Below are 26,481 nucleotides of genomic sequence, written 5' to 3'. Positions count from 1 at the left end.
GGCAGAGAGGAGCTAACATCACGATGTGTGCAGCACTGTCCAATAATGGTTTGCTGTTATACAAACCACTCATTGGCCCCGACAATACGGAGAGGCTCAAGTCTTTCCTGGATGACCTGCATAATTGCCTTGTGCCAGCGGAGGAGAGAGGAGCAAGAAACTCCCCTATCTTTGTTGTGACCACCATCCACATGACCAGATGACCTTACTGGATGCCATGAATGCGGGATGTGGAGACACTTCTCCTGAAGACTGCCAGGGTTGGATTAGACATTCCAGAAGATACTTTCCAAGATGCATCTTCAGGGAAGACATAAGATGTGATGTTGATGAGAACTTGAAAATGCAGCAGAGAGGGAGGACTAGCACCCTCAAGTACTGTACATTATGAGTTTTTGAGGTGTTTCTTATTTGTATTACTGTTTGCAGCCCTGGAATTCCAGAAATTTGTGGTGGGGGTTTTGTTTCAACTTACAGTAAAATTTTTCACAGTTTACAATACTATCCACAGATATAGAACAAATAAAGGATATTGAAGCAAATTGCTGCATTTCTGAAGTGAAAATATGTTATTGTTATTGTATAATGAAAACCTAATTTGTTCGCTCATGCTTCAAAGATAAAAGTTCTTCATTTATGTAATGCTCCCTGTTTTTGTAGGTCAGTGTGTTATGAGTCAGACTGTATGCTTTCTAAATGAGAATTGTTGCCAGTGTTTTGGTTGAACGACTCTATTTTGAGACTTGTACGAAGTGTTTTGGTGGTTTGAGTGACTATTGGAGGTCAGATTAATTGTTTGGCCAAGATGCATGTTGGTAATGCAGACTGTGTGAAGAGTTTTGCACCCCTCTCTCTGTCTGTGAATCAGTTTCCTTCACATGTGGCTCTGTTTTTTACCTACAGGTGGCGCCAAAACAAGTCGGGAGTATTAGTAGCCTTAAAATGTGCCTGAAAAAATACACATTCACACTAATGTATCTGAAACGGTGTTCTTTGAATTTTATCTTTGATTTCAGATCAGTCATATTTATGTCTTGATAAATATATTCAATGTGTGCACACATCGTGTTAAGACACTTTAAGTCGCCCCATCCCGTCCCAGGCACAGAGCGGACGGACCAGTGGCTCCATACCTGCCGCCAAAATTCAAGTTAGAGGGGAGACGAGCGAGTTGTCGGTTGTAAATACTGGGCTGTAAGCCAGGGCTTCACCTTTTTTAAGTCACCGAGTAGGTAACGTTATTCAAACACCACGAATCTTGCCTCCGGAGTCTGCGGAGAGAGGACAGCCTGAAGATGCACATCAAGTCTATTATTGTTGAAGGATTCAAATCCTACGCGCAGAGGACGGAGATCAACGGCTTTGACCCGCTGTTCAACGCCATCACAGGACTGAACGGCAGCGGCAAGTCCAATATTTTGGACTCGATATGTTTCCTTTTGGGCATTTCCAATCTCACACATGTAAGTACTTTATTAGTTATGATGTCATTACGCTCCATAATAAAAATTACGTAGGTATTTACCTTAATTACTGTGTAGAGTTAAGCATCGTGGTAAGTTGGTAATAGTTTCAATCGTAACGTTACTACTACTAGCAAAGCAGAGATAGCGAGGAGCATCTTAACACTAACGTTAGCTAACACTCAACAAAACTAGTTGGAACTTCTATGTTTTTGTTTCATTTTCACTTGAAAGGTGCGGGCCTCCAATCTTCAGGACCTGGTTTACAAAAATGGACAAGGTGGTATCACTAAGGCCACTGTGTCTATTACCTTTGACAACTCCAACAAAAGCCAGAGTCCTCTGGGTTTTGAAACTCATGATGAGATCACCGTCACCAGACAGGTTGGCAAAGAATTAAGAGCTCACGGGGGCTCCGTGTTTTTTGTTATTGTGTTTGAATGTTATTGTGTTGTACATGACTCCTTCTTTCTTTAAGGTGGTAATTGGTGGCAGGAACAAGTACCTCATCAATGGAGTCAATGCCAACAACACCAGGGTGCAAGACTTGTTTTGCTCTGTTGGCCTCAACGTCAACAACCCACATTTTCTCATCATGCAGGTTGGTGTCCTGTTTGCAGCAGTATGGATGCTTGTGGTTTTAGCCCTGTACAGTTTTTTATAATGTGATGCTTCCAATATTTCAGGGGAGGATCACCAAAGTTCTAAACATGAAGCCACCAGAGGTAAAACATACATCCGTCGTCCACTATTTCACCATCAGTACTTTTTCATACACATTTTCCTCTATTTTCATTGGTCTTCCAATGATCACATCTTTTCTTTCAGATCCTTGCCATGATTGAGGAGGCTGCAGGAACCAGGATGTATGAATGTAAAAAGATTAGTGCTCAGAAAACCATTGAGAAGAAGGAGGCCAAGCTGAAGGAGATTCAGACAGTATGTTAGACATCCAAACTCATTTTTAACTAATGCATCTCCTACAGTGGAGAGAAATACAATTGCAGCTAATGTTGAAATATTTAACCATTTCTCTTCGTTGACTCTTTCAGATTTTGGATGAGGAAATTACTCCAACCATGCAGAAATTGCAAGAGGTAGGTTCACTGTATTGTTAATAATTATAATAATTGAATAAATAATAATTAATATCCCATTTTTGCTAAACTTTCCTCCCTCTGCAGGAACGATCATCATACTTGGAGTACCAAAAGCTGATGCGTGAGATCCAGCACTTGTCACGGCTGTACGTGGCCTGGCTGTTTGTGTGTGCGGAGGAAACGAAGCTGAAGTCGGCAGACAATCTGAAGGTGATGCAGGATAACATTGCCAAGATGCAAGCCAGCATTGGTGAGAATGAGAGCAAAGTCCAGGAGCTCTCAGCCCAGATTCAGGAGCTGCAGACGCAAAAAGACCAGGTACACTGCAAGATTAAATTGGGGAGCTTTTTATACTTTAATAGAGACCCTTATGCTAATATTTAGAGAGCTCTTATGTACTATTTACCATTTTTTTGTTTGTTAACCTTAAACACTTTCTCAGGAAATGTCATCTGCTGCTATTTGAGAACATTTGGATGATCTGTTTTCCTCATTCTTGGAACTTTTGTTGAAACTTGGAATATTTGCAGGGTTTTTTTGTTTGTTTTTTGTTGAATATTTGTCTGTTCGACCCTCTTGCATCAAAAGACATTTTGAAAGAATTTTTCAATGTTTTTTTTTTTTCATTTTATTTTTTAATCAAACTACAAGTAAAGGGAATCTTAAGTCTTATTGCTTTGACAATGTTTACCTGCTCGCCTGTAGGAAGTGAATGGAGTATTAAAATCCCTGGAGGAGGCTCTAGCTGATGTGCAACGTGTGGACGCCAAAGCTCAGAGTGCTCTTGACTTAAAAAAACAGAATCTCAAAGATGAAACCAAGAAGAGGAAGGAGCTTGTAAAGAGTATGGAGGAGGTAACAGGACAGTCCATTTTGCTAATATCTGCCTGTATAATCACATCTCAGAAACTTTTAGCAAATTAAATCTACACACAGTGAGGGTAATTTGCACAACTGAATTCCTGATTACTTGAACTGTTATTTTCCTTAATCCTTAGGACAAGAAAATGCTTGTGGTAAAAGAAAAGGAGGTTTCTAAGTCGACAGAGCAGCTTCAGGCTCTGCAGGAGGAGGGACAGAAGGACAGCGCAGCCCTGGAGGCCGCTGAACAGCATTTTAGGGCCGTGTCGGCGGGCCTTTCTACCAATGAGGACGGCGAGGAGGCCACACTGGCTGGGCAGATGATGACATGCAAGAATGACATGAGCAAGGCAGATACTGAGGCCAAGCAGGTAAGGAAAGGACTTGAACCCATCTGTCAGGGATGCAGTGTTTCAGGATGCGAGTTCAGTATCGAGTTTTTAGCACAAACGTTAATGCTCAGTAGAATTAATATATATAGTATGTCTTGTCTGTGTCCTCCTGTCCGTCCAGGCCCAGATGACCCTGAAGCATGCCCAGGCTGAGCTGAAGAGTAAACAGGCAGAGGTGAAAAAGATGGACAGTGGATACAAGAAGGACCAGGACACCCTGCAGGCTGTCAGTAGCAGCAGGGAGAAACTACAGGCTGAGCTAGCTAAACTCAACTATGAAGGTACTGTGTGCGTGTGTGCAGCCTCTTACGTACTCCTTACTTTAAACATTATGTATTAACATTTGGTGTCTGTCTATTCAGATGGGAAGGAGGAAAGTCTGCTGGACAAAAGAAGGCAGCTGTCCAGAGAGGTCGCTAAACTTAAAGAGACCTATGAGTGTCTTGTGTCTCGTTTCCCCAACTTGCGCTTCGACTACAAGTAAGGAATGAATTTGCTCATATCTTTAACAAACTGTACTGTAAGTGTTTTGAATGTGGATGTTCCTACTTTTGTTACGGCCCCAATAACAACTTATTATAGGGCAAAATAATCTTCAGAAAAGCATGAATTAATCTAATCTGAATTTAAAGTAAAATACTTAATACTATAAAAAGTAATATGAATTTGATGATCAAACATTAACTGCTTATTTTATTAATTTAGAACCAATTACTTAAAGAGGAACTTGTATACACATAACTAAGTGTCTGTGTGTATGAGGGAGTAAACACCCGTTAAGGAGAAAATAATGGACCTTTCTATAAAAATTAAACTTACTGTCTTAACATGTTGCTTTGAGCCCTGAAAAGAGTTTCAGCAACATTTGCAAAGTGTTTCATGTGTTTCTGCTGTCTTACAGGGACCCAGAGCGAGGATGGGACCGTAGCAAAGTGAAGGGGCTGCTAGCTAACCTGATCACAGTCCGTGACGTCTCCTATGCAACGGCGCTGGAGGTTGTTGCAGGAGGACGGCTCTATAACATTATAGTTGACACAGAGGTAGGTGTGGTAGTGGGCACTGTGCATGTTTTATTAGTGCAATCATGTTTAAGGGTTTTATGTATGCAGACCAGTGGGACTATGTAACCAGAGTCAGCGGTGCGAATGATTTTGTCTTTTCCAGGTAACCGGTAAAAAACTGCTGGAGAAGGGAGAGCTACAGCGTAGGTACACAATCATTCCCTTGAACAAGATCTCTGCCAAGACCCTCAACGACAGAGTGGTCAACACTGCCAAGAGCCTGGTAAGATATCTAAATACTGCCAGGTTTGGAAATTAAATTGTCATACATGGTACAGTGTCTTTGATGACTCTCCCTCTTTTCTGTCAGGTCGGACAGGACAACGTCCACACAGCTTTGTCCCTGGTGGGCTATGAATCTGACTTGCGTAAGGCCATGGAGTACGTCTTTGGCTCCACACTGGTGTGTGACACCCTGGACAACGCCAAAAAAGTGGCTTTTGATAAACAGGTGATGACCAAAACCGTCACTCTTGGAGGGGACATCTTCGACCCACAGGGAACTCTGAGCGGAGGTGAGAAGAAGGGGGATTCATTGTCATGATTATATGTATGTCATTTAGTCATCTGCAGTGTGTAAGTTTGGGGAGAACAAGCAAAAACAAAAATTATTTATTTGTTGCTTAGAATAGTGTTTGCTTCATCACTGTTTTATAAAGTTTCAGAACATTATACATGAAATAACAGTTTTAACTAGCATGACTGTTAAATTAAATAATTTTTCAGACACAGCTGTTTAAAAAATAAAACTGCTGCTAGACATACATTGAAATGGATTTACCAGCAGGCTTTCTTTTTTCCTGCTCTTCTTTCTTCCAGGCGCTCGTTCCCAGTCAGCATCAGTTCTGTCCAGCCTACAGGAACTGAAGGAGGTTCGCGACAACTTGAATGACAAGGAGGCCCAGCTTCAGGATACTGAACGACAACTGGCCGGCCTTAAGGGAACCGCTGAGAAGTATGTAGACACAAATCACCTACAGAAATGTAAATTATTCTTATTAGAGCTTGACAGACAAATCAACTAGGCCAATATATCAGCCAACATTAGTTTATAAATAATAAATAAGTAAGTAACAAGAAATTGTGGTCCAGAAATGCCAAACTGTGTTTGTCAGAAGGAACTGACGAGGTGATTTTTACACTGCAAAATGTCGATTATGTATCTTGGTCAAACTCGAAGAGCTCTGTATAAAGATAGTGTGTTTATGTTAAGTCAACTATAATACTGATGCACATTTACAGTAAGATATTTTTGAATGGCGTTGTTTGAATTGCACTTTGACGTCATTTCCCAAAAACATTTAATTCGGAAAATAAATCCCACCTCTGTCTTCAGCAACTCCAATGACCCGCAACTTGCTTTCCCATCTTTCTGGAGTTGAGTCTTTTTTTCCTTACTTTTTTTCTTCTCTTCACCACATTGTCTCCCTCCAGGTACCGTCAGCTGAAGCAGCAGTATGAGCTGAAGGTAGAGGAGGAACAGATTCTGCAGGCCAAGCTGCATCAGAGCTCCTTCCACCAGCAGCAGGAGGAGCTGGAGAGGCTGCGCAAGGCCATCGGTCAGAATGCTGAAATGTGCCCAAATGCACAATTTGAAATGCCTGAATTCCACCAGTGCTTATGTATTAATTAAAATAATACAGTGTGTGTGTGTGTGTGTGTGTGTGTGTGTGTGCTAATTTAACTGATTATGTGGTGTGTTTGCTTAACCAGAGGAGAGTGAGGAGACGTTGCGTGTTACCAAGGACGTGCAGAAACGGGCTGAAGAAAAGTACAAGGTGCTGGAGAACAAGATGAAGAATGCTGAGGCAGAGAGGGAGAAGGAGCTGAAAGCAGCCCAGCAGAAACTCAATGCAGCCAAGTCCAAAGCTGATGCCTTCAATAAGAAGCTCAAGCAGAAGCAGCAGGTACACCCACCAGACACACGATCATTCACAGCCAGTCGGCCTCGGCGTGCATTGCTCTGTATTGGATGTGTTTTTTTTGTTTTTTTTTTCCCTCTCAGCAACAGCCTACTGATGCTTCTGTTCAATTGATCAAATGTGTTTCTTTTCTTGCTCACGTGTGCAGGAGTCTGAGGCTGTGGCCTTGGAGCTGGAGGAGCTGCGGAGAGAGCAGGCTGGTTATGAGCAGCAGATTCAGGCTGTAGATGAAGCCATAACGGCCATCCAGGAGCAGATAGACAGCATGGCTTGCACCGTATATATATATATATATATATATATATATATATATATATATATATATATATATATATATATATATATATTATTAAATGGCCACACCTAAAGTTGGTACTTTCGAGGGCCATTTTCAACAGAGAACTAAACCAAGATTTCAATAAGTTGCTTATTTACAGTATGTCCAGTAAATGAGACATCATTTGTCACCCCTCAAAACAAGCCATTATGCAGATGCTCAGCTATTGTACTGTGCTCATTTGACATCTCTCTCTCACCATACCTCATTCTCTCTGTTGCCATGCAGGAAGCAGTGCGTAAAGCCCAGGAGGAGCTTGCCAAACAGAAGGAAGTGATCATGGCTCAGGACAAAGAGCTCAAGGTGAATACAACTTTGCTTTTAATGCTTTGGGTTGTAACCTCCTATATTATAAGACCTTTTAAAGTAAAATAAACGTAGAATAAATTTAGTTTGGCTGGAAGTTACTTCAAACATAGTCTGTTGTGGGGCTCTGAGCCACCCCTGTAATATCTACTTGGGACAGTTGGACTTTTCTCTTTCTATTTCATACTTTAATTGTGTAGTGTGCTGACTAATTTAATGCTTTGAATTCTAAAATGTGACTCTTTGTTTGATCATTTCCATCCAATTGAAATGTCCCAGGGGAAGAGCGCAGAGGCCAATAAAATAAGGGAGCAGAACAACGAAGTCCAGCTGAAGATCAAGGAGCTGGAACACAACATTAATAAGCACCGCAAAGACAGCCAGGACGCCGCTGACAAGGTACACACGGTTCATTTGCTTCAGACAGACCTTTTCTCTCACTCACTCACTCACTCACTCACTCTCTCACACCTTTTTGTCATACTTTCTTCCTCCAGGTGTCTCGGATGCTGGAGGAACACGACTGGATCCACTCGGAGCGTCAGTTCTTCGGCCAGCCCAACACCTCTTATGACTTCAAGACCAACAACCCTCGTGAGGCTGGCCAACGGCTGAAGAAATTGGAGGAGACCACCACCAAGCTGGAGAGAAACGTCAACAAGAGAGCCATGAACATGCTGAATGAGGCAGAAGAAAGGGTGAGGACAGAGACCTGGAGAGGGTTTTGCAAAAACTACACTTTTACAGCTTTGAACGTCTTCATCCGGCTCACACAACCTTCATCCCCCTTATAGTACAATGACCTGATGAAGAAGAAGAGGATCGTGGAGAACGACAAAGCAAAAATCTTGCAGACCATTGAGGAGCTGGACCAGAAGAAGAATGAGGCTCTCAACCTGGCATGGCAGAAGGTCTGCTCTCTTTCGGCAAATGATTTATTTTCCTATCTTTCAGCTAACATCGTGGCTAGGGCTGCAGCTAAGGATGATTTTAGTATTCGAAGCTTCTATAGATTATTTCAATGATTCATCGATACGTCATTTAAGAAGTACTTTTGCTTGGTGGTTTTGTTGTGGCGTTCACGCTACGTGACTGATCGGTGACAGGGACACACACACACACACACACACACACTCTACAGGAGCTGACAGCGGCTGTCACCCAAGGAAGGTCTCCAAACCACATTTTGTCAAGAAAACAAACGGGAAATGAGCGGTCCTGCACACGAAACAGCTGTTTATTATAAAGATAACAGTTTTATGAAGTCAAAGAATATGGGTGAAAGGATGGATTAGCACAGGCAGGTAGCAGGGATTGTCTGAGCTACAGAGAGAGCTGGAGGGGAGTTAAAAGGTGCAGCTCCCCGACACCCACTTAACGCATGACTGTGAGGTTACAACTCAGGGCCCAAAAAGGAGAAAAACAAACGCACGTGTGTACATTTTCAGCTGAGGTCTGCGGCTTACTTTCGCTAACCTTCAACAAAACAATCAATCATGATTTCAGCTAAATGCTAAAGTTACTTTCTGATAAGGTGCCGTCGTGCTGTTGCCAAGGCGACTAAATTTAGTTTTACGGTGGATGGACGGTAACATTATAGAGTTGTTGTTTTCTTTAGCTTGAAATAATCCCATGCTTGGGACACTTTCTTCTTTGTCCCTCACTATTTTCTCTCTCTTCCTCCACTTTGCAAACAGCGGCATTATACATCGTGTTCACAGCGTAAGCGCGATGTGCGACAGTAATAAATTGCTGTAAAATTACATGGATTAAACAAAGCATCGATGCAAAGAATTTGTGTCGAAGCATTTTATTAATCGATTTAATCAATATGATTGAATCGTTTCAACCCTAATCGTGACTATGTATACTGAGGGACAATATGCACTTAGTTGCCATTTTATAAGGCACACCTAATTAAGACCAGTGCAGTCTGCTACAACACTGCTGCAATAAAATAGTGATAGGTGTTTCTATTTAATTTTTTTTTCAACCGAATTTATATCAACGAGGGTAGACTAAATAACACGCACATCTTTCAGTATAGCGCACTACAGCTCAACAGCACCACAAACTGAAGCCTCCAAAATGACCACAGTTGAAGGAACATCTCTAAAAATTAACCTTCATGAAGTATTTATTGCACGACTGTTGTTTTATACTGCATTAATTTTACCTCTGCGTACCTAATAATAAATAAATAAAAACTGAGTGTAAATTTGTCAACATGACATTTTGTCATACTATTTATATTTTAGTCTCTTTTTATATATATCTGTGTTTATTAGAAAAATATTGCAAAGAAATGAGCAGGACTGCTTTATGATATTGTTAGATTTTGAAACACCTTCAACAGTCAGATATTTAATTTGCTGGATTCGTGAAAAATGGACACTCCCATCTCTTCATATTATCCAAAAACCATACAGAGATGTAAAACTGCATATACTATGAAGAATTTATCCATATTTCCCACCTCAGTGTTTTATCAAACGGACTTCTTGTGCCTATACATCTCTACTCTTTATTTTTGCTCATTTAAAATGCTCGTAGCTCATCTATGGTAGTGTGTCAATAACTGTCACATCAGTCGACCCAAAAGTGTCATGGTGGTTGAAATGCATTTGAAGCTTATTTTCTTTGTCCCGTGGATTTGGACCTCACTGTAGTGCCTTGTATTTATTGCTTTTACTTCAGCTGTGATATTTCCCTTCCTCTGCAGGTAAACAAGGACTTTGGCTCTATTTTCTCCACTCTGCTGCCAGGGGCGACTGCTAAGCTAGCTCCTCCCCAGGGCGGTGGTGTCTTGGAGGGCCTTGAGTTCAAGGTGGCCTTGGGCAACACCTGGAAGGAGAACCTCACTGAGCTCAGCGGTGGGCAGAGGTCAGAAAACGAATAAATAAACTTGTTTTATGCATGATAATGAAGTCGGTCACTTTTACTGAGCACCCTCTTTGTGTCTGTGTTTTCAGATCACTGGTGGCCTTGTCTCTCATCTTGGCCATGCTGCTGTTCAAACCCGCTCCCATCTACATCTTAGATGAGGTGGATGCTGCCCTGGATCTATCGCATACGCAGAACATTGGACAGATGCTGCGCACACATTTTAGACACTCCCAGGTATGTTGAAACATGTACATGTTTACTACATACTGTACACATTCACCGCAACTCTAAGCAAACATGTACTCAAGCTAACTTTTATTTAAATTCTCTCCCTGCAGTTTGTGGTGGTGTCCCTAAAGGATGGCATGTTCACCAACGCCAACGTCCTGTTCAAGACAAAGTTTGTTGACGGCATGTCCACAGTTTCACGCACTGCCCTCAGCCAGAGCGATGCCAACCTTCCCCAGAAAGTCCAAGACAAGGCTCGTCAAAAAGACAAGCGGAACAAGCAGCTCATCAGCTAATCATTGCACTGAAATAGCTCAGCAGTCGCCCTCTAAATTTGCTTTGGGATTTTTTCTTTTTTTTTTTAAAGACCATATCACGTAACATAACAAAATGTGGTATGTTAATAGCTTCTGATCAATTGTATATACTGCTAGTGCGGTTTTTATTCTGTGGCCATTGCACTCTGCGATTCTTTCAACTGTGTAAGTGTGGTGTTACTTCACATTCTTGTGTATTTTAAAACCTTTTAACTGTAAATTTGTTTTGTCTGAATCTTGGTTATCCTTTTGTTTTTCTATGTTCATGCTCTTTTTCTACATCTTCTTACCAGTTTTATCTGCAGCAAATGTGTCCATATATTTTAGTAAATAAAGCAGGTCTAATATGAACCTTTTGACCCACTGTCATGTCATAAAACTGCTTTACAAATTGGACGAAAGCAAAAGTGTAGGATTTGTACAATGTTGGCGCCCCTTAGAGGTAGTATGAAGTACACTGGAAGACAGCAATGCACAGTAACTGGCTATGAAAGAGACTTCTTTATTCGCAAACAAATATCCTACAATGACATTCACTGCCAAGTTGATACTAATTTGATGGGAGGGTTATTAAACACGGGCGGTGTGGTGGTGCAGTGGTTAGCACTGTTACCTCACAGCAAGAAGGTTGTGGGTTCAAACCCTGGTTGCCTCGGCCTTTCTGTGTTGAGTTTGCATGTTCTCCCCGTGTCTGCATGGGTCCTCTTCCTCCCACCATGCATAGACATGGAGGCTAGGTTAATTGACTCTAAAATTGTCCTTATGTGTGATGTGTGATGCAATGGACTGGCGACTTGTCTAGAATGTACCCCGCCTTTCTCCCGATGTCAGCTGGGATAGGCTCCAGCCCCCCCCACGACCCTGTACACAGGATAAGCGGTTGATGATGGATGGTTATTACCTAACTCAAATATACATTATTGCATATATTTTGAAAAGAAAATCTTAGAAATAAGTTATAACTTGATTTATATATTTTTTTTCATGTCAAAAGTGGCAGTATTTTCCAGCTCGGCCTTCAAGTAAAGTGCAAATGCAAGCTGAAACACACTATTGTGAACATACAACTAAATTGCATGATAGTGCTTTTCAGTGAAATTTGACAACTTGTTGCTTTGATTTTAAACTGTAAATATATAAACATGATTCTGTATTAAGAAAAAAAGAGTCACTTATCCAAATAGTCAATGTAGTTTTATTTTATCGGGGACAAATTCAAACAATACATCACTTTCAACTGAACAGCAGGATTATTTATTTATTCTCAAGACTTGTCAAAATTGGCTGTTGTCTTGCTCATTTACCTTGCAAAGAGTAGAAACAAAGCCTCAGTCCTTTCACCACTACACAGCAGCAGCGGTAAAAGAGCGAGGAAGAGTCCACACCCTCTGAAAGGTGCAACTTTGTACGATAGCTGACTAGTCTGCGTTAGCTAAGATATACAACTTGTTGCTCTGACATTTAATGAGTAGGCAAACCCACAGCAGTAGTAAAGTCCCCATTTTGGGGCTATAGGTATACAGCGTCCACAAACCCAACACATTGGTTTATATAGCATTTATCATTATTATCTTACTGTCCATTTAAATGAACCAAATAAAACTTGACACGTTACAATAATAGCCTTGCCCTTAACAACAGTTACTGGGAGTTCAGACTCGGCAGTTGTTATTGTAGTTTCTTCAAGCTTTAAAGTCAAGCTTCGACAGCCACAAATGTGAATCAGTGTGTTGGCTTGACTGGAGCAGTCTCTTCCACAAAGCCAGCTTCAAAGCTCACAGGTAATATGGATAAGTAATGCAAGTATTTGTAAATCAGTTTAAAAGAAAATTACTGCATGAAAAAGGTCAGACAGAGGAGTGTGCCACGTGTTTTGTTTTGCTGATAAGGAAGTAAAAAGAAGCTGATGCTCTATCGTGACGTATGTGTCGTCTGGCTGGCTCCGTGAGCTGCGTGTATGTGTGTGCGTCAGGGTTGGCTCTGGATGTGTCGACGCAGCTCCTGGGCTTTGTCCTTCAGGTCGGGTCTGCTGTCCGACTGCAGCGTTGACAGGGAGCGCTGCAACTGCTGCCGGCTCTTCACAGACACACAGTCCCACTGCTCGCTCTCTGTTAATGTCCCACAGGCACAAGAAGATTTCCTCAGTGACACTTGGATCACTAATCTATACATACACTATAATACAACATATTACGATATATGATACAACAATTGCTTTGCATTGGAATCCACAGTATTCCACCATCTGTGGTTAGAATCCATGTTGTGGCAGTACATCCAATATTTGTGATATATCTCAGTAAAGTATTGTGGGCTGCCTGACACTGCCATTCCCTGACCCACAACCTGAAACCATTTGCACTCTGACAATGGAAACAATGTGCAAAAGTATATCATAGTATTTAAAACATTTCTAACTGCCTAAATTTATAGGCACATTAGACTGCACACCTCCTCCTGGAAATATATATATATATATATATATATATATATATATATATATATATATATATATATATATATATATATATATGCGCGCATGCAGAAAACCGGGCTCTACTTTCATTTGCTCATATTCCAACTGAACTTAGTAGCCATAAATATTTACCTCCAGTTCTCTTTACGATCAGATCCACCACTGACAAAGCCTCTGTCCTCACAGAGGAATAACTTTTGTTTTCTGGATAGAAAAACAACACAAATATTGTGATGAAATGCAGGTGTATTAGTCAAGAATTCAGTACACTGAATTGTGAGGCCCTTACCTAAAGGGTAAGTTAGAGAAGCACAGGTCTCTGTCAGGATCTGCGATAATGCTTTGAAGTCTTCACTGCCTTTCTCTAGCAGCAATAACCTGCAGAGAAAAGCAGCTCACGTTTATACACTAAAAAAAAATGTATTTATTATAGGCTATTATTATTATTTATTATAAGACTTATTTCAAAGAACACATTACAAGAAAATGTTAGTGGGGCTGGTCTTTGTTTGGTCCTTACCCCTGGAAGTATGCCTTCATGGACTGTAGGACAGCAAGCTGGACTTTCCAGGTGCTTAGCTTGAGCTTCTCACACATTAGACTGCACACCTCCTCCTGGAAACGAGCTACAGACAGACACAATGTTCAGAACATTTCTTCGCAAGGGCCACTTATCAGGTCCCCAGCAGCCCACCCACCCATTTAGCCTACATCACTGGGAGTAATACACTGGCAGTTCTGCCACTGAGCTTAAGCCCCTGACAATGTGTGGGAGTCTCTTCAAGTTAAGATTTTAGGAGGTGGTGGAGTGAATGGGAGAAATATTGGCATGATATTGGACTGGTATCAAGCAGCTTATATTTTAACTATAAACCTTGCTCACTTGTCTTCAATGAATATGTGAACAGTCCTTGTGAATAATAGACAAAAATGTTTAAAAGGACCACTATTTTTTGGATAATCTTTAGTACTAGAAGAATACTAGAAAAGCAATATGTCTACAAATCAATACACACAAGTGCAATGAAACCAATGGAGAGAATGTAAGAATTCATAATCATAGCAACAATGTCAACATAGAGAAATACATGTATTCTATCTCGGATAAACCAAACTACATACTATTTAGAGTGATTTATACTCACTGCAGGAAACATATGGACTAAGCTAAATCAAACTAGCTTTGACTGCAAAAGGTCTAAAATTTAAGGACAGTACACTTTCCATCAATTGATCCACCCATCTCTACTGATGACAGGCAAAAACAATAGTTTGGATCCAATTCTATACGCAAAGCGTAGTAACATGAGGACCATCACAAGGTGGGGCGAGGTCAAGTTTCAGGGTTCAAAAGGAGCAGGCCTGCCACATGAGAGTGAGTCCAGCAAGGTGTTCAACTTCTAAAACAGGGTAAAAGAAAAATACTTTTGTGGGAATGTTAACTATTGTCCAGGATTAATATTTTGTGTCCAGTTTAGGGTTAATTAATTTCCCTGATCCAGTGGACTTTCTTTATCTGGGCAGTAGGGGTGTAACGGTACATTTATTCGTACCGGACCGTTTTGGTGAATGCAGTCTTTAATGTCAGATATTAGGCTTATTTTGTGTGTGGAACATACGAAAATTCCAAGTTTCCACACGGACATATTAAGAGGTGGACAAAATCTCCACCTTACAGCACTACACAAGCAGTAGCTTTAGAACTAGCCTCTCGCTAACTAGTGATTTAAGAATCATGGCCAGTGCAGAGAAGCCAGAGCTTGAAAACCCTCCCTTAAGGTCTTCTGTTTGGGAACACTTTGGTTTCCAGTGAAATACAACAACGGACAAGTTGATAAGATGAAAGCAGTGGGCCAACACTTCTCAGTAGTGATCGGGTAATATGGTTCTGCCAACAGGTCAAACTTGCTAACTCAGTAGTGGTATCACATAAAAGAGAACGTCACTACAACAAGGGAAAAATAAGAAGAATGCGGCACTGTAATCCATATTATTATATATTTTTTATTACATTTTATGAGCTATATATGGTATTGTTTTGACAATATTTTATTTAGTGGAGAACTTGTTAGTAGTTTGCAGTAGTATTTTATTTCTTTTTTATTTGATATAATTTATTTATTATGTGTAATTTGGAAGTTTGTTTCAAAATTGTTAAGTAATTTGGATGTTTACAAAAGTTCATAATAAACCAGCAGCAATTTAATGTTTGCATTTTTTTACTGTACCGAAAATAAACCGAACCGTGACTTCAAAACCGAGGCACATACCAAAACGGGATTTTTGTGTACCGTTACACCTCTACTGAGCAGTGGTCCAAGTTGTATGTGTTCTGGGGACAAGCTGTAAATTACCCTGAGTCTCCGGGTTCCTGGGCCAAGTCTTTCCAAGAGTCTCGAAAGCACAGAGCAGAGCTTCTGTCTGCAGCTCTTTCTCCTTCACATCTCTATCATCATCATCATCCAGCGACCTCGGTGATGCACCGCCACTCTCTGGGCAGCTCTGGTAGGAATCAGGAAGACAGATTGAGCACCGTTAAAAAGTTTCTTGAAATGCACTAGTATGGTGCTATCATAACAAACAGGCGATATCAAACAAGTCGATGTGACTGAACCTTCTTGATCAGAGGGACAAGGATCTCAGCCACGTCGCTGAAGCGGTCCTCGTTGCTGCTGTGAAGCACGTCTCCAGCGCAGCGCAGAGCAGCCATTTTGTACACCAGACTTTCCTTACGACATTCCTTCAACACAACCTCCAGCACCTCAGAGATGGTGGGTTGGCCTGCGCAAGGCTTCTGCAGCTCCGCACTAAAAGCCAGAGGAATAATGGAAGCCACAAAGTATAAAACCCCCCCCCTGTAAATTAACGTTGATGGAGCAAAAAAGTTCTTCAAAGAGTCTCACCTGCACTTGGACACTACTGATGCAATAGCTTTCAATAGCTCCTCCTGAAACAAAAATAAATAAATATAAAGCCAAAACAATTTCTTTGTTGTGTTTTTGCCACTCTCTTGTATAATCAGTCGCTACCTTGCCAGCCCATGTTCGTCCAGACAGTCCCTGCATTAAAGCTGTTAGCACCATGCCAAGGTGTGGCGCAACCAATGAGCCTGTCTGTTCCTTGGCAACAGTCGCCATGGCAGCTGCACCCTGAGCTTTCATCTTCCAGGACTGGGACTGCAGTGCCTTCTGGGTGATAGCGATCAGCTCTGTCATGTAGAGTCGGATGCCTCCAAAGCTTCCTAGAATGGAAGTAATTGTTCAAAGAAAAAAGGTTAAAATACTAGTGTGTGACGAGAGACAAGACGAAAACACGAGATTGGGTTCACGAGATCGAGACAAGACAAGAGTTTAACACTATACTTTAAGACTACTAGGCTAAATTATGTGAACATTTTGAGCATTTAAACAGTTAATTTGCTGCATTCTGGTGACTTTTTATGCACCGATACATGGTGGAAAGATTTTATTCATGTAAAGGGAAACAAAATTCAGGTGGCAGGTGACAAGTCAAAATCTAAAAATATAACTGAATATAATGCAGTGAAGCTCTCAGGCATTCTGTGTTGCTTTCAGATATGTTTCTCCTGTAGATCAACCTTTCTCAGTTACTATCAGTCGTGATTTAGTCTTCCCTCCTCTTCTGTGTCTTTTGTTTGGTGCAGTAACCTCTTTAAATGTGCACATGACACCTGTTCACCTCAATGATAAATTAATTCATTTTGATTCAGTTATAAACTCCTGGACTTTCATAGCTCCTGTGTTTCAGCAGGTTTTCTGCTCATGTTCAAAACTTTCTGCACATTCAGAATCTCTCCCAAATCTCTGTGTTCTCTGACATGTCCAGAAAAAAGTTGTAATATTACGAAAATGAATCAGAATTCATAATATGCCCTATACTGTGCTGTGCATTACGTTATTGCTCCACTAGTTATAATCCCTTCAGACCATTTGATCGACACGGTTTGGGACTGCATGTCGCATGTGAAACCGCAACTAACTGAGAGACTTCTGATCAAGCAGAAATCTCACCACAAATCCACACACGTTTACTTCAGGAGCTCCTATAAAGTGCAGCTCTTTATGAGTAAATCCCTTTTTATTACTGTATACTGTAAGAGTATTTCTCACCTGGGACATTGTCCTGCCACACCTCCGCCCACAGCGTGGCGTCATGGCTCTCTCCTTTCTCCTCATCAGGACCTGGCGCCTGATGCATACCTAGGAAAGCCAGTGGCAGAGCCACTCCTGCATGGGCCTTGAGCACATCAGGACTATAGTGGCTGATGGCATGCACAGTCAACGCACATGATGACTTGTACACCGGCTCTGGGAGTAGAATAGAAATTAGGAAATGGAAAGAGTAGAAGAGAACACAGACCGTGAATTTAGTTTAATGCACATTAGTAACAGACTGATTAATCGATCGGCCGATTAGGACAAAAATGTCTGCGGGCACATCTTCAGGCAGCTTTGTCAGTGTGGCTGCTGTGGAATGACATTAGCACTCCACCCGGTAACATTTGGTAAGGTGGTGAAAAAGTTTGTTTTTAACCCAAAATTTTCTCTGTGACCAACAGCAAATATAACCGAACGCCATTACTAGCTAGCATTAAAGCAGTAGTTGTAAATTATGTCATACACTAATATTAGGTTATCTTGGCTAAATTGTTGAGTGTCTATGTGATCAAATATCATCATCATGATCCCGTGATACCCAGGTATCCAGGAAATGAGTGAAACTAAGCAAATTAACTAACAGGGTGTGAAGAGGTGCCTTTGTCTAAGCTTTGTTTGAGCGAAGGCCCACAGTCTCTGACTTTGAAAACCCCTGCTGTACAGAATAATGCAGTTGAATGACATCACTTCTGGCAAACTGTACCCCACTACCCTTTAAACACCAGCAACGCACTGAAATCTACACATAGCCCAATGTCTTTTTCTGTTTTATTACGTAAAAAATGTGTATTAGATTATACTCTGCATGGAATAACAGAATTATACATGACTTTTCTTTGTTTTTATGTCGGCCATCAGACACCCTACTACTCCCTAAATATCGGCATCTGCAACTGAAAAACCCAAATTGGTCGACCACTAATGAACATACACAATTATTATTTTGAAGAAAAACTGCAGACTTTGTCTTACCTTCTTTCTCCAAGTACCAGCTGTTGAGCTTCAGTAGTAGTTTCTCTACACTACTGTCTTTTGCTGTCTGATGGGGAAAAACAACAACAACAACCCATGCTTACTGAGTCACTTAGAACAAACTATGGTGTAATTAATGTAATATGACTGCTTCTGAGACAGATCTGGTGCTCACCCTGACTAGGTGTCCCAAAGCAAAGGCAAATTGTTTCTGTACTACAGTGCTTCTGTCATGGATGCCATTCAGCAGGGCACTCATCAGTTTACCTGGAAACACCAAAACATTTTTGTTGTTGGTTCACTTGCAACAAACGGTACATTGAACATGTTACAGGAACAGATTGAGCACACTTGTGCTTTACCTGAGTATGGGGTGAGATCCTGGGGGCACTGCACTGTGAGTGAAACAATTACACTAGCGCAGCCACCCTACGTCGAGAAAAGAGACAAACATAAATAAGCTGACTCGATACAAACAAGTAACAGGTGGATTTAAAAGATAATCAATGCGTTTACAATAAATCTAAGAATTAGAGACTACAGAAGTGTGCGCCTACCTTGGTGCCCAAGCCTACTCCACTCTTGAGCAGCTCACAGAGCCTGGGAACCAGCTCTCCTAGCACAGAAACATCGAGGTGCTGCAAACACTGGGCACAGGGATAACAAAGACAGACCCTTAAAAAACAGATCTCACTGGCTTTTGTCATGTTTTGTCAAGCAGAAACAACACTTTCTTTCCTCTGACACCTAGAAACTGGGTCTAAAACCCCAAAAAAGGTCATAGGAATGAACAGTAATTATGATGTTTTCTTTTACCATGTTAATGGTCTCCATCATTGGAGAGGACTTGGCAGCGCTCAGCCTGGCAGCATCCATGGCACTCTAGAGAGCCAGAAAGAACACAATTCATGACAATGTGGACTCCAACCTGTGATAAAACCTACAGACTTAGGTTACCAGTCTTGAGGAGGATTCAGAAGACGGCTGAGGTTACCTTTTCCTGCTCTGTGGCTCTGAGACTGAGGTAGTTGAGGACCTGTGGCTCCAGGGTGCTGAGGGCCTCCAGCAGGGCCGGGATCAACCTGGAAGCATGAGGCTTTAGTCGGGCACCGGCTGTCTTGCTAATCTTCACCAGGGTCTGGATACTGGTTGGAAATAAAATTGATTGGTTGAGAGAGAGAACAAGGAAAACAATGCTATGGTACAAAATTACAACCCGGTAATGTAAACAAAAAAAGCCATACTGTTCAACATCGTTACATATTAGAAAACTGAAATGGTAAATTCTCATTTCCATGGTAAGTTTAATGACCAAGGGTTAAATTTGACTCAATAAAACAAAGATAAATTGTCAAGTCAGCACCAATACCGACAAAGACATTGCCTGTTTACAACTTTATCTGTGCAGGATCATAGGTAGGCAAACTGTACATTGCTGAACATCTGGTTTCATTTTGAGAGCAGTGTTTCCCCTATATGCATTCAGGAGCGGTGGTGTGCAGCTGCTAAAATTTCCCAACATCATTAAACTATGCGCTTACAAATATTTTCACACTGTGCGAGCACGGCAACACTCAATGCTTCGCTAGCCTCCTCTCATCGTTCTATACAAAACATCTACATGACAGATGAGGAATTGGGAGGTGCGTAGCGATTGTTTGTTTGTCCAAGCGGCAGAAAGTGACGGTGAATGCGAGCAGAGGAAAATATTCTGGCAGTAAATGTACTGTGTCGGTGACAGTGTGTCAGCTTCTCAAGACCAAGAAAAGTCTGTCTGTTGTTTCCCCAACTGCTGGAAAAGCGAAGCCTGTTCACGCTAGCTAACATCTCCCCTCCCCTTCAGGCTGCTTTCCTGAGCTGAGCAGGAAAGCTTCTACAGTAGGCTGCGTCTTTAGCTGCTAGGTAACTTAACATTAGCTCAATAGAAAGTAACTGGTAGCTGTATTTTTTTACTTCCTACTTCTCCAATGTTGAGAACATCAGTTACAATCTGAGATTAAACTGGTGTAGCCCACAGCTCTGTCCTGTACAGACTGATACAATTATTTTTCAGTTTTCATATGAGTGGTTGTTAGGAAAGGAATGGATGGAGGTGACAGCAGGAGCCCCCAAACCCCCTCACTCCCCCGATCACGACCACCACCAAAACATTAAGCTAAAGCTCACATTAAAATGGGAAAACACTGACATTTTAAGATATTCTAATGTGCAGCGCATGCTCATGGACACAAGAGCAATATTGCTGAGACATGTTGTGTTGGGGTTTTATATTCAGACAAAAATTTTACTTCACCTCCGCTGCTACAACTCCATCCTAGGGGAAACACTGGAGACTCAAGAGTATTATGCTCCAAAAGACATTACTTAGTTTTGTATTTGACTGACAGACATACAGTATCTTCAGAGCAAGGTCACACAGACCACACTGATGGAGGGAGATGCTACCTTAGTGAGCGGACCTCTGAGACATTGCTAACGATGCCTTTTTCCAGCAGGGTAGGTAACAGGACCGCCACAGTTCTCTGGGCTGCAGAGCCTGTAGACTCACACATACGAGTACACACCTGGACAGAGAAAGAGAGAGACACACACACACAGATGCTTGGACGTGCATGTGTACACACAAACAAAGACATACACGTGGGCCAATACTGTGACAAACAACTTTACCTTACTCAGTGTCTTCAGTGTTAGGTCAGCAGCTTTCCTCACAGATTCCTGAAATGTAAAATGACACAGAATATCAGAATCACGTGACTAAATAATGAAAGAAATCTAAACTGAATCTCTACTTGTAACGTGTCATCTAGTCAGTTACAAAGTTTCACAACTATTAAAAAAATACCATCTGTTGCTCTTGGGAATAAAATAAAATGATAAATAAAATGAAAGTTTTCTGCTCACCTTGATGTCATCAAGGACTCTGAACAGTGTCTCCCAAATTTCTGCCAGGTGATCAATGAGGTCATCAGCTTGGCGGCCGCGAATCAGGTCACTTAGAGCCAGGCAGCTGGAGGGAAAGTCAATTCATCAAAAACAGATTGTTACATTACAGCATAGGCTTCTAGCTCACATTCATCTTCAGAACAAGTTGCAAGGAGTGTAACAGAAGAATGAACTAAATTACTAGACTACCATAATTACAATGCGTTTACTATAATTCCAACAATCAGGTTCATTACAATGTTCCTGAGGCCAGATGAGAAAGGTATAAGAAAAAACCCTTAAGCGATATTAAGATAAAAAGTCAAAAGTGGTTTTGTCACATTATACCTGAGGTGGAAAAATCCCAGACAAACCTACGGCAAAATATGAGCATCTCTTTAAAATACTTTAGGCTGCCATCGCCTCCAACCACGTACAACTGGTCTGCAACTGTCAGTTAAATAAACAGCATGAAGCAACTGATCTTTACTTTAACACTATAATATCAATATGTAAAATACTGCAAAAATGGCTATATACTGTATATGTGCCTTTAAAATTTAACTCTTTGCATATTAGGCCATGTACAAATACTGTATTGCCATTTCACTCAAGTTTGCAAAAGAAAACAAAAAAAACTAAGAAGAGACTATATACATTTTGTACCCAATCACTTATAAGGCTAAATAAATAGATCAAAGGAAACAAGAAAACAATATTAGTCTTTATAATCTAACTTTTTTGTAGATTATAAAGACATATACAGTCTTGCCACTGTACCTGGACTCGCGCACTCTCCAGGTGTTACTGGTCAAGTTGGAAATTACATCCTGCAGGATCTCGTTAAGATACTTATCCACCTGAAACACACAACCATGCTCACATTACTCCTGATGACATCCATCGCTACATCCTGGTAAATGTAAATGCTCCGTATTTGTATTTTAGTCTTCGACCACTCAAAGCGCTTTTACACTACATCTGCATTCACCATTTATACATTCATTCACTGAGCCTAAGTGCTCAGACAGAAACTAACATTCACACACATTCATACACTGGTGGAACAGCCACCAGAGGCAATTCGGGGTTCAGTATCTTGCCGAATGTCACTTCGACATGCAGCCTGGAGGAGCCAGGGATTGAACCGCCGATTAACGGGCAACCCACTCTACCTACTGAGCCAGAACCGCCCCTTAGTACTTGGTACATGCATGAGGATGTTTTTTTTTGCACGCACGCGCGCGCGCGCGCACACACACACACACACACACACACACACGACTCAGTTCCTACCAGGGTCTTATCCGTGACCAAGGCATCCCAAATGCTGGTCATGGCCTGGCGAATGCTCAGGTTGGGGTCGAACTGGTAGCGGTACAGACGGGGCACAAGCTGGGGCAGGAATGGAGCCAGCTGCTCCCCGGCTTTGGCTGCGATCATGTGGAAACCAAAAGCTGCTCCCTGAAAGGAGGAGAGGTCAGGTGGAAGGAGACAGCACCATATAGTAGGACAAGGGGCAGATTTAATGGATGGGATAGAGGGTGCACGAGCATCATACCTTGCGCGAGTTCCACATGGCATGATGATTGGCCAGGTTCATGAACTTGTAGACGAGATCTGGTTGGTTCAGGTCGCTGGCCAATGAGCAGAGCTCCTTGTATGTGGTCAGGCCGTGACTGTCAGGAGCCATCAATGCATGAGGGAGGAGGAGAAGAAGGTGGTCAATTGGCACAAAGAGAACCCACGCAAATAGAAATTTTTAGCATTTACATTACATTTGAACAACAAATGACTAGTAGTTGTGACATGTGACTTACCCATCAGGTGTTTTCCCCAAACCTTCTCCTTGGAACACCTCGGTATCTTCTGAAACAGCATGTTTCACTCTGTTTGCAAAGATACAATATAATAAACTTAATTTATACAGCACTTTTATCAAAGTTATAAAGCGCTTCACATGGTAAAACCACAAGCAAAAACAATTCAGGACTGCAACGAAATAAATTCAGGCAACGGCAACACTACAAAATAAAATGAAAATAAAATAGCCACAAGTAAGATAAAAATTTAAAAGCAGAACATTTAAATCAACAAGGCATAAAATAATATCTTCATACACTGAAAATGTTATTTCTCCTTCCCTGCAGCAAGGACACTACAATACATTACTACCTCCTGTGATTCTCTGTCGTTTAATTCCTGCCTCCTTTACTCTATCATCTGCTCACCTTTTTCCAGTCATGAGTGTTTCCACCAGAGTGGACACAAGTTGCTGCTGGTCACCCTCTCCTCCCATCTCATAGACAAGGCCCAGGCCTTTAGATGCCACATCCTGACTCAAATCTGAATGAAAAAAGAAAAAAGCACGATGAATGGTGACTTGGGAAGGAAACAGAGCAAAGAGTGGTGGCTGCTTTTTTTGTAATGTTGCACAGGTACATTTGAAGTAATGAGCAGCTCAATCTAACAGTCAGGTTAGACAGAACGCTCTTCTTACCATCAGGGTCTGAGAGAACAGAGATAAACGCCACCTGAATCTCCTTCAAATGGGACTGTAGGAGTAAAGGCAGAAGAAGAACATTATTTGTATTACAACTGCAAAAGTGATATGACATGAGTTCAAAATAAAATGAAGCAGCACTGATTCTCTTTGTCATGAAGAGGGAAAAAAGCCTCATTTCCTACAGCTAAAGGTCATTAATAAATACAGAGAATACATTTGGTGAGAATTGTGAGGGATGTGTGAAAAGCGCCGGATACTTTGAAAATAAAAAGACTTGGTGTGCAAAGGTCTTAACTCTAAATCAGAACACCCAAAACAAGGGAAAGAATCAAGATCTGATAATCCCAAAAGCTAAAACTCGTCTTTACTCCGGCAACCATATGAGGCCAGCTGAGGCCTTTAACAGTTACTGTTTAAGTGATCACTCTCCTGAGTCCCTCCTTAGATTCAGAGGTTGTACAGTACACCCACCGTGATTTCCTTGTGTTGGCTGAGTTTCTTGACCAGGGACAGCAGCCATATGCAGGCTGCCTGTCGGACATGGGGGTTCTGGCTGGGTATATACCTGGACAAGATGGAGTTGAGGACCCAAGGAACCACATCGTTGTTTTTCACATCTGGAAGGGAAAGGAAGAGAGTGGAAATGTTAGAACAAAAATTTATATTTCTAGTTTTGTTGAGGGAGCATTTAAGGTTTAGATAAAAAGGACTATTGCAGGTAAACATATACTCACATATCTGATTACAAGCAATGCAGAGCTGCTAGACAGAAAATATGTCTTTCACAGCTGAAAGTACTTACTGTGTGGCGGACTGTACTGGTCCTCAGTGCAGGTCCATGGGTCTCTGGCAGCACCAGAGCTGGTGCCTATTGCGGCGCTGGTTATAGCCTCTCCAACTGTAAACTGCAGCTCCACCTGCTTGGCCTTAAGAGAGAAAGAAGGGAAAATGTGATGGAGTTTCTATGAGCCCTCCAACAGTTTCACCGATCACCGTCAATGATCGAAGATCATACAGTCTTAATTGTGACAGAAAAAAATCCCAATTTCTACTAAAAAAGACTGCAATTGTTTTTTCTCAATCAGAAAACATTAAGTCACAGACAAGATACATTTTACAACTCAAATTTTACTACAGCAATCAAGTCGCTAGTGCCTACCAATATTAATGCTTCTAAACAATCTGTTAGTTCTAACTGTTTCTGTTGTCTTTGTAAAGCCCTGCATTGCAATTGATAATGCTACTGTAAGACAGTACGTTTCATACCTCTACAGAGTCCATGAGACCCTGCAGCAGCTTCTTCTGGTGAGGGAAGTCTCCATCTCCCACTGGTAGGTAACCCAAGGTCTGGATTGATCGCTCCTTCATCTGGACCACGTACATGGACAGACAGACAGACACAAACAAGATAATTAAGTTAAAAGGACAATATGAGCCACAGATCTGTTAGCTTAATATCTGATGTATTATTAATGCAAACAGTATGAATATAGTATGGACACATAGGGCTGTGCGATATGATTAAAATCTCATATCCTGATATGTCATTTCAAATCAAGCATCTGGACAGAACAGTAACTCATGATATTTCTTATGTTTTTAGTAGCTTGATTTTTATTTAAGCGTTTTAATTATAGCCTACTTCATTCTCCACCTTATTTAACTTTCCTCACTTATTGAATCTGCCTTCTTTTCCTTCAGTTCTCTTTTCCCCACACTCACAGACCTAACGTACCTCTGCTGCAAACACGTCAGCGTTCTCCGCTTCTTTCCATCTCTCCCCCCATGTATCTCTGTTCCAGTGACTTTCTCTATCAGTAGTAGGCTACGTTATTTACATTTATTCATTTAGCTGACGCTTTTATCCAAAGCGACTTCCAATTACTATATACAGTGAGGAAAATAAGTATTTGAACATCCTGCTATTTTGCAAGTTCTCCCACTTAGAAATCATGGAGGGGTCTGAAATTGTCATCGTACGTGCATGTCCACTGTGAAAGACATAATCTAAAAAAAAATAATCCAGAAATCACAGTGTATGATTTATTAACTATTTATTTGTATGATACAGCTACAAATAAGTATTTGAACACCTGAGAAAATCAATGTTAATATTTGGTACAGTAGCCTTTGTTTGCAATTACAGAGGTCAAACGTTTCCTGTAGTTTTTCCACCAGGTTTGCACACACTGCAGGAGGGATTTTGGCCCACTCCTCCACACAGATCTTCTCTAGATCAGTCAGGTTTCTGGGCTGTCGCTGAGAAACACGGAGTTTGAGCTCCCTCCAAAGATTCTCTATTGGGTTTAGGTCTGGAGACTTGCTAGGCCACGCCAGAACCTTGATATGCTTCTTACAGAGCCACTCCTTGGTTATCCTGGCTGTGTGCTTCGGGTCATTGTCATGTTGGAAGACCCAGCCTCGACCCATCTTCAATGCTCTAACTGAGGGAAGGAGGTTGTTCCCCAAAATCTCGCAATACATGGCCCCGGTCATCCTCTCCTTAATACAGTGCAGTCGCCCTGTCCCATGTGCAGAAAAACACCCCCAA

At 41.5% G+C, this 26,481-nt stretch overlaps 2 protein-coding genes across 2 annotated transcripts in view; one reads left to right on the top strand and one right to left on the bottom strand.

Moving 5' to 3' along the window:
• The first annotated feature begins 1,130 nt into the window (after positions 1-1,130).
• smc2 (structural maintenance of chromosomes 2) lies at positions 1,131-11,224 on the top strand. Its single transcript, XM_046048091.1, has 25 exons — positions 1,131-1,463; positions 1,698-1,847; positions 1,942-2,064; positions 2,150-2,188; positions 2,292-2,402; positions 2,516-2,560; positions 2,648-2,881; positions 3,269-3,418; positions 3,562-3,795; positions 3,938-4,097; positions 4,179-4,296; positions 4,718-4,856; positions 4,981-5,100; positions 5,188-5,392; positions 5,697-5,832; positions 6,312-6,436; positions 6,591-6,784; positions 6,948-7,076; positions 7,365-7,439; positions 7,722-7,841; positions 7,940-8,140; positions 8,237-8,353; positions 10,165-10,325; positions 10,415-10,562; positions 10,667-11,224. Exons 1-25 carry the CDS (start codon positions 1,296-1,298, stop codon positions 10,850-10,852), a joined length of 3,588 nt encoding a protein of 1,195 aa, XP_045904047.1. The 5' UTR covers positions 1,131-1,295; the 3' UTR covers positions 10,853-11,224.
• An 824-nt stretch (positions 11,225-12,048) lies between these two features.
• Positions 12,049-26,481, bottom strand: part of ecpas (Ecm29 proteasome adaptor and scaffold) — a 20,835-nt gene continuing 6,402 nt past the window's right edge. The window contains exons 18-45 of the mRNA XM_046047319.1: positions 25,666-25,735; positions 25,197-25,373; positions 24,733-24,856; positions 24,402-24,547; positions 23,925-23,979; positions 23,656-23,770; positions 23,245-23,313; positions 22,986-23,103; positions 22,721-22,888; positions 22,205-22,284; positions 21,404-21,509; positions 21,170-21,217; positions 20,945-21,063; positions 19,494-19,644; positions 19,316-19,381; positions 19,057-19,146; positions 18,862-18,928; positions 18,675-18,766; positions 18,500-18,566; positions 17,480-17,677; positions 16,379-16,590; positions 16,253-16,296; positions 15,964-16,156; positions 15,704-15,851; positions 13,870-13,975; positions 13,639-13,727; positions 13,482-13,553; positions 12,049-12,981 (exon numbers count right to left, since the gene is read on the bottom strand). Coding sequence (XP_045903275.1) covers positions 12,842-12,981; positions 13,482-13,553; positions 13,639-13,727; positions 13,870-13,975; positions 15,704-15,851; positions 15,964-16,156; positions 16,253-16,296; positions 16,379-16,590; positions 17,480-17,677; positions 18,500-18,566; positions 18,675-18,766; positions 18,862-18,928; positions 19,057-19,146; positions 19,316-19,381; positions 19,494-19,644; positions 20,945-21,063; positions 21,170-21,217; positions 21,404-21,509; positions 22,205-22,284; positions 22,721-22,888; positions 22,986-23,103; positions 23,245-23,313; positions 23,656-23,770; positions 23,925-23,979; positions 24,402-24,547; positions 24,733-24,856; positions 25,197-25,373; positions 25,666-25,735 — 3,130 coding nt within the window. The 3' untranslated portion in view covers positions 12,049-12,841. The remainder of the gene's footprint in view (positions 12,982-13,481; positions 13,554-13,638; positions 13,728-13,869; positions 13,976-15,703; positions 15,852-15,963; positions 16,157-16,252; positions 16,297-16,378; positions 16,591-17,479; positions 17,678-18,499; positions 18,567-18,674; positions 18,767-18,861; positions 18,929-19,056; positions 19,147-19,315; positions 19,382-19,493; positions 19,645-20,944; positions 21,064-21,169; positions 21,218-21,403; positions 21,510-22,204; positions 22,285-22,720; positions 22,889-22,985; positions 23,104-23,244; positions 23,314-23,655; positions 23,771-23,924; positions 23,980-24,401; positions 24,548-24,732; positions 24,857-25,196; positions 25,374-25,665; positions 25,736-26,481) is intronic.

The sequence above is a fragment of the Micropterus dolomieu genome, linkage group LG04, assembly GCF_021292245.1.
Source record: "Micropterus dolomieu isolate WLL.071019.BEF.003 ecotype Adirondacks linkage group LG04, ASM2129224v1, whole genome shotgun sequence".
NCBI lineage: Eukaryota > Metazoa > Chordata > Actinopteri > Centrarchiformes > Centrarchidae > Micropterus > Micropterus dolomieu.
The sequence above is the reverse complement of the archived record's forward strand: the minus strand, read 5'-3'. Positions and strand labels throughout refer to the sequence as shown.